Source organism: Pocillopora damicornis, chromosome 10, assembly GCF_964200805.1.
Source record: "Pocillopora damicornis chromosome 10, jaPocDami1.2, whole genome shotgun sequence".
Lineage (NCBI taxonomy): Eukaryota > Metazoa > Cnidaria > Anthozoa > Scleractinia > Pocilloporidae > Pocillopora > Pocillopora damicornis.
The window spans coordinates 1,334,909-1,344,866 of record NC_142679.1 but is presented as its reverse complement, the minus strand read 5'-3'; the positions used below and the strand labels follow the sequence as shown (position 1 = coordinate 1,344,866).

The 9,958-nt window shown below is 36.4% G+C and overlaps 1 protein-coding gene across 2 annotated transcripts; it reads left to right on the top strand.

The window, feature by feature from the left end:
* The first annotated feature begins 24 nt into the window (after positions 1-24).
* Positions 25-9,776, top strand: LOC113667682 (3-phosphoinositide-dependent protein kinase 1). 2 transcript variants are annotated; one of them, XM_089185026.1, is made up of 17 exons: positions 25-162; positions 1,722-1,850; positions 2,137-2,179; positions 2,565-2,702; positions 3,604-3,656; positions 3,961-4,052; positions 4,253-4,356; positions 5,044-5,116; positions 5,514-5,582; positions 6,059-6,155; positions 6,703-6,781; positions 6,961-7,061; positions 7,307-7,470; positions 8,249-8,306; positions 8,843-8,940; positions 9,457-9,511; positions 9,602-9,776. In XM_089185026.1, exons 1-17 carry the CDS (start codon positions 136-138, stop codon positions 9,707-9,709), a joined length of 1,488 nt encoding a protein of 495 aa, XP_089041152.1. In that variant the 5' UTR covers positions 25-135; the 3' UTR covers positions 9,710-9,776. The 2 variants fall into 2 exon arrangements, with proteins under 2 accessions (XP_089041152.1, XP_089041153.1); XM_089185027.1 differs by having other exon boundaries at positions 47-1,222.
* The last annotated feature ends 182 nt before the right edge of the window (positions 9,777-9,958 follow it).

The following is a 9,958-nucleotide window of genomic DNA, read 5'->3' as shown; positions in this document are numbered from 1 at the left end:
ACTTCGCGCGCTGCAAACATTAGAACCCATTCCTTCTCAGGTCAGCGGTTGCGTCTTCTACAAAGCCTCCCGTAAAAATAGTTTTCTTCTTTCAGAATGTTTCATCTGCTCTTTTAGCCTTTTAAACCCACAGATATGGCAGAAAATGGGGTAAAAAGAGAGGTAAGTCCATTATCTCAGTGAAAATGTCAAATGATTTGCAATTTTTCTCGTTACCGATCAGACGACAGTTTCCTTGTTATTCGTTGATGCCATTCTTATATTGTTTGTTCTTAGGTTAATCGGTAACCTCACAGCAAAGTTTACCGAAAAATTCGATAATTTGTTGTTCAGGGAATTCATTAATTTTTCAGTTTTCATCCTTAATTTTCTTTTGGTTTTCATCGGCATCTTGTCCCTTCAGAGTAAAATGATAATTAAAATATTCTGATGTATATGTTTCAGTTGTGAATTATTATCGGTTCAAATATATTTCAGACCAGTTCTGAGTTGCATTTTTCTTGGTGTAATGGATAGAGTAATGTACCTAGAACAAGGACATAATAATTTAATCTGGTTTAAGTGATTCTGATTGTTGATTCATTTTAATCGACCTCATGTGATCATGGTTAAGTAGAACTTTATTTAATCGCTTGATATTGTCTTTTTGTGGTCATTCAAGACGGGGATGGGCAATCAACAAGAAAATGTATTGGAATACTGTTCAATTAACCCTTTAGCCAAAGACAGAATTGTTCTGTACAATCTTAATATAATATCAAGCAGACAAGTGATAATATCAATTATGGGATTATTAGTTGATCTAATACCAAATTCTCCAAACTAACAATGTAGGAATGTTCCTATGGTGTTCTTATGGAATCTCTCTTATTTCTATCTACAAACATTACGCTAATGACATTGCTGATCCTAGTAGTATGCAGGACGTGTGTCATATGAACTTTGTAATAGACCTCACCCACTGTGGAGTCTCTGTGGCTCAGTGGTAGAACGTTGGAGCATGGAATCTGAAGGTCTGAGGTTTTATTCCTCATGGCGTTTCAGAATTTTTTCTTTGTCCCATGCTCGTGACAAGATGAAAAAGACATCTTTCTCTATCATAAAAATTGTGCAGCAGACAGAATGGAGAACCACCAATGACCTTGGAAAACTAGAACAATTTTTTTGTCCCAGCCAACCAACTGTTAGAAGAAGGTGTTGATAGGGAATAGGTCTTGACAAAGTGCAGTTAAAAATTTACATTAGTCAATTCATGAACTGTTATTGTTAGATATAAAATTTTGCTATGTAATCTGAAATTATTGGTCAGGATGGTCTGCACTAGTCACTAGCAATGATTTCAAAACATTATCAAGGAATTTGGTAGAATTTCTCGCATGTTTTAACTCAATACTTAATGTCAGTCACTGTTTCTGGACAGTAGTCTTTTCTTGACTACTTTCTCCTGGAAAATCAGTGATGAACAGTTACTGCATGGTTTAGAACAGTTACTTGACTTGTGAAAATGTTTTGTTATATTTCTCAGCTCCTCAAAACTTGTCAAACATAGTATTTTGAAGGTTCCATATTTGCAGCTCTTTCATTATGTTAAAATTGTATGAAAGAAAACTCCCTTCTCAGTTGGAAGGACGTGATCATTAAGTGATTGTAAAAAGTACCTGTTGTTTATATGTTATCAAATGTTAGTGGAATCAAAATATTTTTCTTATGTCTGTTTACAGAATGCTGCTTCAGGCTCCTCATCCTCTAACCCCCAATCACCTACATCTTCAACAACTCCAGCTGTGAAGAAAAAAAAGCCTGAAGATTTCAAGTTTGGAAAGGTTCTTGGTGAAGGGTCATTTTCAACTGTAAGTTTATCAGAAACTTTGTTAAAGTTTTGAGCCTCCTCCCTCTGCCCTCTGCTGAAAAAATCACAGTTACTTTTGCATTGAAAAGAATCTTGGACTGTAAACATAATATAAGTACATATAAGTATTTCATGCATGGCACATTGATCAATTCTTAGCTTCGACATCCTCCACCCCCCTTTTCCCTACCCCCTTTCTCCCCTTTCCTTCTCCCCCCCCCCCCCCCTCCTTGGCAACCCACATGCCTTTCAGTGGTATGGTAATAAGCTCTGTCTTTCCATAACAGGTATATGTTGTGCGAGAAATAAGTACAGGAAAAGAATATGCCAGTAAGTTTATTATTGCTTAAAAGTTTGTGTTCTTTGAAGCATGGTTTTCGCCAGCAGTGTAAGTACAATCACAATTGGAACAGTTCCCATTTGCAGTGAAAACAGCTCAGGCTCAAGCACAAGGATCAGAATTTTTCTTTTTTCTTTTACTTGCACTTGTCCTTGTATTGAGATTGTTTCTATGGTGAATCAAGAACTGTTATACTTGCTGTTCTACTTGCATTTATGATTGCGTCTCCACTGAAAACCAGGCTTTAATTTACATTTACATTGATGACAAAGTTTGTTTTCCTTCTTCTGTCTTAGCCACAGTGTGCTATCATAATGATTCTTTGTTTGAAGGTTACATAATTCTAAAAATGTTCCCGCACTTTTCCTCCCATAGTGAAAGTTCTGGAGAAAAGACACATGATACGTGAAAAAAAAGTGCAATATGTGTCCAGAGAGAAAGAAGTTCTGAGTAGACTCAACCACCCATTCTTTGTTCGACTATATTTTACATTTCAAGATAAAGAGAAGCTTTGTATCCTTTTCATTCAAGACTGTTGAACAAAGATATCACTTATTACATAACCCTCGAACCCCTAAGAGTGACTAGCATCTAATTTCTCCTTACAATATCACCACTGAATCACATGTTAATGTCTGAGGATAAAGGAAATGATTACCAACTAAAGAAACTCATGATTGTTAAACAAATTCTCCTTGTCAGCACCTTAGTAAATGTACAGAGAACAGTATGAAGAATTTGAATACTGATGTTAAGGTGTAAAGGGTTAATCCTTTATCTCCCAGAAGTGATTAACATGTAACTTCTCCCTTTAATATCCAACATTATCCATGTAATGAGAATACTCCAACTTATCAGGTAGAAGTTGTTATCTTAATTTAATATCAATTTCTTGTAATTAATTTACATGGAAATGTGCAGTAGCTTGAGGGAAGAATTAACAATCAGATCTTAGGTGTTAAAGAGTTAACATAAAGTGTTATTTGGAATTAATGCAAAATTTTTCTTTGAACGTTGCCAGGGTTTCTTTTCGATAGTTGATGTTAAAAATGGGATCAGAGTCAGTCGCTGAACAACTGGGCACCCACCCCTCCCCTAACCTAACCAAAATCAACTAATAACAAATAAGGATTAATGTTGGGTTGGAGAGGGGTAAGTGTGCAGTTTCTCAGATACTGACATTGATCCACATTTGATAGAGCTGTTGGCCATCTCTTTAGCATAACACTGATGTTTTAGGTTGTTATTCAAGTTCAACAACACAGAGTCATTGCATGCCACAATGTATGGATATTTATAATGAGTACTTTTTGGCGAATCACATGAAAAAAAATCACTATGAAATTATTATTGTTGTTGGTTATATTTGAATTTAAAATTACTAGGTCATTTTCCTTAGCTTTGCCCTCCACAGATTTTGGTTTAAGCTTTGCAAAGAAAGGAGAATTGTTACCCTATATTATAAAGGTAGTCATATTTATTTAGTAATACTTACATTTACTGCTTGTTTGCTTGGGAATAACTTTAATTTACAAAGCAGGTAAATATTCTGTGCACAATTAATTAGTTCTTCAATTTAGAGAGGTGTAATCAACATGATTCTAATAATACGCTCTGACTTTATCAGCATTAATGTGTGCTTAAAATGTTACTTCTGAAGAGGTTTTCTTCCCTTGGAACACTTTGTATTTTGGGTGCTGTGGTTTCATTAATACCACTTTTTGACTTATGCTTCATGTGAACCATATCCTGATATACCATTTTTCTGCAGCTGGGCTCGTTTGACCTGACATGTACAAGATTTTATTCTGCTGAAGTTGTGTCAGCTTTGGAACATCTTCATGGATTAGGAATCATTCACAGGTACTATCTTTACAGCTGCTAATAGAGAAAATAAAATACTAACAGTTGTTTCAAATTATCAAGCGATCAAAACATGACAAACCTTTTTTTCTGCTTGAAAGAATAAATATATGCAGGAGTCTTCTTTCATCTCTACAACTTTTGTGGATTATTTCCAATGAAAATGTGATTACAGTTTGGTTTCCTTTGATTGTTATTAGGGACTTGAAACCAGAAAATATTCTCATGGACGCAGACATGCACATAAAGATCACTGACTTTGGTACAGCTAAGATTCTAAGTGATGGTGAAGTTAACGAAAAAGGTTAGAAAACCTAAACTTTCATTCATTTCTCTTGCCTCTTGGCAATCTTCCTTTTATCAAGTTCCTGCTTCTATAGCAGGAAATAATTTTACAGATTTTTTGAATATGACTTGGGGACTGGTTACTCCTGCGTGTAACTGTTAATATTCAAAGAGTGTTTAGAAAATAGGGGTGATATCCTATGGCATAAAGTGCCATAGAAGAAAAATAAAAGTGGTAAACATGATTAATGCAATATATGTGCAGAGTTCATTTGGTATGGCTGTGAACTGGCTTCCTGTTATTTATGATCTTGGTAACAGTTTTAACTCTTTTAAAATGTGTACTAATTCATGAGATTTAGACATGAGATACACAGAATTCTTGTTAATATTGTCACTATTAAGTTGTTAATAGTGACACCTTAAACTTAATTTAAGCTGAAATAAGATGGTAAAGCCAGATTTAACACTGTCTGAAACACATCACCTCTATTGTGTTTGGATTGGCTGTATTTTCTTTGACATGGTGTAAAGAGCTCGTGAAAACCTCAGAGAAAATGAAAAAAGTGATTACTGTATCCCTTCCATTGAAATAAATCAATTATTGCTCATTCACTTGAGGTAGCACCAGCAAGTTCTGGTGAAACTTTTGAATGAATCCCCTGCAGTGATAAACAGAACTGTTATTAAAATTAAATTGTTGCAGGGAGAAATTCATTTGTTGGAACAGCAGAATATGTTTCACCCGAGCTTTTAACAGACAAAAGAGCAGTTAAAAGGTAAGGAAAACAAACCTTCTGAAACAGAAAGACTTTTAAGCAAAATTAATTATATCATAATTTGATCTTATAATATTTGATTCATTGACCACTTCAATTAATTTGATTTCAAAATAGCCACATTCCTCTTTTCTGTTCTGTACATCAAACAAACAATAAACAAACAAACAGCCAAATGGATTAACAGTAAGTTTTCAACGAAATGTCAAAAAATATTTAAGTGTCATGGTGTCATACAGCATCTGTAAAATGTATTCATAACTCTTCACTACATAAAGGACTTATTTTGGCTGTCCAATTAGTTACACATGTGAGTTTTAGCATGAAACTTCAATTAATAAATGATGTCTACAATCATTTTAGAGCACTGAGAAAAATTCATTGTTTGTTCTTTCAGCTCTGACCTCTGGGCTTTAGGTTGTATTATTTATCAACTTCTATCTGGACTGCCGCCATTCAGAGCTGGGTAACTCTATTATTTAGCTTTACATGATTATATACCAACCAACTCTAAAATGTCTGGCAAATAGTATGAAATTGTATTAAATGGTTGATCCTTTCAAAGATCTTATGATAGTTGTGAGCTCTCTGACATGAAAGCTGACTTAAGTTTTTTTCTGTATTCAGTATTGCTATTACAAAAAGATGTGTTTTCAAGGGTATAGTTGAGGAAAACCCATGACCCACGACCTTAGTCCCATGACCCCACCCACCCTTTGTTGTTGGATAATTTTTTTTAAGTCAACACCATATAAACCTTGTGATTCAGGCTTTTCAAAAAGTGCCATTTTACAGAAGGTGTACAGAAGTTCTGTGATTCCCTCTCTGAAAATTCTTAGTTATGCACCTCTTTCTGGAGGAGGAATGTGGAAGGTACCTCCTGCCTCTGTTCTTTAACATCTGTAGTACCCATACTGATGCTTATTTCTTTCCCTTCTGTAGAAATGAGTATCAGATTTTCAAAAAGATTATTGCCCTTGACTATGAATTTCCAAGTGGTTTTCCTGAAGTTCCAAAAAGTCTTGTCCAGAGTTTATTGGTGAGAAAAATTTTTATTATTACTTTGATGGGTACCTAATAGTTAATTGATACCACACAGGAAAAGTGTTCAGGTTCCTCTCCTACAGGGCATCATTTCAACATTAAGGTCTGATTTTAGACAGTACCACCCAATTTTGGTCACTAGTGTCTGACTTTAGACAGTAATGTCTGATTTTAGACACTAGTGTCTGATAATAGACACAAGTGTCTGATTTTAGACACTAGTGTCTGATTTTAGACACTAGTGTCTGATAATAGACACAAGTGTCTGATTCTAAACACTATTGTCGGTTTTTGAAAACTAGTGTCTGACTCAGGACTCTGATTTTAGACACTAGTGTTTTAGTTTACACATTGGTGTCCAATTTTAGACACAGTTTAGGACACCATCTAATAAAAGATACTTGAGTGTACATGTTTACAGGAGTAGCCATTTTTTGGTTTTTGACCAGATCAATGACAATTCTTTTTATGATGTTAATGACGACAGTATTCTTAAATTATTTACTGCAAAACAACTTATTAAGGTCCTGAATTGACTGTAGATATTAGATCCAAAATTGAGGCTTGGCTGTGATGAGCAAGGAGGATTTCCTTCGTTGAAAAGTCACGAATTTTATGAAGGTAAGAAAGAGCGTCGGTACTTGTTTAGTAGATCCCTTATAATTCCTAAGATTGCTTAATAAGAAACTTCTACTTATTAAGCTCTCACCTCTAAGATGCAAACATAAATTCTCTTAACTGTCTGTCAGACATTTCTCATAATTTTAGCTCTGAGAATCTGTTGTTCAATCCTCGTTTAGGAATCGATTGGGAGAATTTGCCAAATGAGACACCCCCTGATTTACTACCATATCTGCCGTCAACAAGCACGAACGAAGAAGGCCTTCGGAGCAAGTTCAAGGTTGGAGGGAAGCAGCGCTCAGGGTTAAAAATATACCTTCGATAACTGGTTAAATGTGCGGCTGCCTGTTGTCCTGTTTCACTTGGTGGACATCCATGCGTCTGGAACTTCTTTTTTTTTTCATTTTCTCTGTTGTTCGAGAGAAGTCTTAAGGAAGCACTTTCTTTTAACTCTTCCTGTTTGATTGTGAGGGTCACTGGTGTCCGAAAGGATTCTCATGTGTTTTTCTTTCTTTCACATACTAGTTGAGCATTCACGATAGCGACAGTGACGAGTTTGATGACCAGCTGTTGGCAAGATTTGGCCTGTCCGATGAAACTCCACGGTCAAGTGGCCCTACGAACATTCTCAATCTTACGGAGAGCGAGAGAGAGGAAAGATTAGTGAAGCAGGAGAAAGAATCACCTTGGTGAGAGTTCTGTTATGACACTTAGTTGTCCTTGGGCCATCTAGCGAATCTCTTCCCCTCCCCCCACCCTGGTAATGATGTTTAGTGTGGTCTTACTCCAAAGGAGAATACTGCCTTGACTCTTGACTGACTTCCTTACACTTGTAATGATCTTGGTTCGGAGGATTGGTTGTTACATCAAACAAATGATATTTTTCTTTTTTCTCATCACCTCGTTACTTAAAACTTCGTTGATACTGCACCGGTATCGCAGAGGTCATGGGTTCAAATCCCGTATAGGCCTGAATTTTTTTCAGGCCTTATTTTCACTACTGCCTAAGTAGTGCACATTACCGCGAGGATCACTTTCGTTCACGTTCACTTCGTTGATACTGTTAGAAGGAATTCGTTTTTGGTCAGTCCTGGGAGTGGAAAGATTAAACATGCAGCGGGTGCTCAAGTGTTAACATTCTGATTTGGAACAACTTGGGTTGTTGAACAAACCCCGAGTGCGTACAAAATCCTGATTTGGAATAACTTGAGTAGTTGAACAAACCCAGGGTGCGTAAAACATCCTGATTTGGAACAACATAAGTCGTTGAACAATCCATCCCATCCCTGGGTGCGTAATTTCAGAGAGTGTAATGACGAAGGTATTATTTATTTTGAGTCGCCCATAATCATTTTGACCTCTTACCTTCCGATTTTGCGATCGGCTGCTGTACCATTTGTAGTGCCCAGTACTCATAGGTAGTGTGTCAGACATGATTTATTTTTTACTGTGGTTTATCTCTTGTAGGCACCAATTTGTCGGAAATAATCTCATTATCAAGACCGGTGTGGTGGACAAAAGAAAGGTAAGCTAGCGGGTTAGTGCTTTTATTTATTTATTTATTTATTTATTTTATTTCAGTTATTTGACCGAAATAAACTTTGCGGCTTCTTTGCATGGCAATATATTGGTTATTTGTTTCGAAAAGGTTTCAGTTTAGTGCACAAAGTTCATCTTGGATGGCATTAGTCTTTTTGCTTTACTTTGCTCTGTAATGGTCTAGAATACTCACCAAACAGACGCAAAGAGATCAATGTGAGCGAATGCAGGCTACCTGCCCTTAGGCGCCTCTGTCTTCTATGATGTGTAATTTGAACATAATCGTTGTTTGTTAGTTCTAATGTTAGCGCCCAATAGCTGATTATTTTGTCACCACTCGTTGCCTTTTTTCGCTGTGCAATATATGGATACTAAATGGAGACTTTAAATTTGTAGCACCTTTTTGAGCCGCGAGTTAAAGGCAGTATTGTGAACCTAAGATAACGTGAATATTTTCATCTCTTTCCGGTTTAAACATCTTCAGCCCTTTGATCATTATCATTACTTTTGTTCTTTTATCAGGGTCTCTTTCCTCGCAAAAGAACACTGATTCTTACAGAGGGTCCGCGGCTATATTACGTTGATGCACAGGCAATGGTTCTGAAGGGAGAGATTCCATGGTAAATATTCAGAGTTTTTGGAAAGTTAGTTCAGTTAGATGTATTGAAATAGATGAGTCTCCAGAACCTGTAGTACGTGTAGTGTTCGTCTGGCGTCGACCAAAAGACTTACAACTTAAGTAATGGTGTCACTTGTGTATATGTGGAAGGCATTTCGCCGTTTTGTTAAGAGTATTTAATTGGAAACGACGAACAGTGATCTCGAATGTTGCTGTCGAAGGAAGAAAGATTTATCAATCTTTAAACGAGGACATGAACTTAGTTAAATCCAGTGATACTTTTCTGTAAAGTGACCGGTATTTCAAGGTTGGGCCCAGTGTGTGGGGTCGGTGAGGTAACATATCCAGTAAGGGTTAACAGTAGTAATAGCAGTGATATCTATTGAGGATACCATCGTCGCAAGAATGGTTTACAGAAGGGTCCTCTCCATTCAAGGAATCTCATATGGAGACAGGTGAAAAGCCACCACTGGAACCGATTGATTTTAATTAAAACAAATGCTTGTATCATCTGTAGGACAAAAGATCTCAGACCAGAAGCTAAGAACTTCAACGTTTTCTTCGTTCATACGGTAAGCCGTATTCTGCTTTTGCATTAAAGTAGCCAGTTTCTGAACTGGAATCTCTTTCCAGACTAACGAACGTAAACAATTTATTTACAGCCTAAACGTATTTATTACTTGGAGGATCACACGGGATACGCCATGGATTGGGTCAAAAAGATTGAAGAAGTCCATCGCGTTTACTTCGGAGATACAACACAACTCTAAGTTTGTACTTCATGAAAGACGAACAATCTAAACTTCTTTTCAGAGTCGTTTTCCAGAGACTGTCGAATCATATCAGAAACTATCTTTATATAAGTTGTTTGAGTTAATTAGAATGCGAGATTTTTTTTCTTTCTTTCCATCAATATAATATTTCTCGCGTGACTCAAATTTTCGCGCTCTTGGCAACTCTAAGTTTGTACTTCATGAAAGACGAACAATCTAAACTTCTTTTCAGAGTCGTTTTCCAGA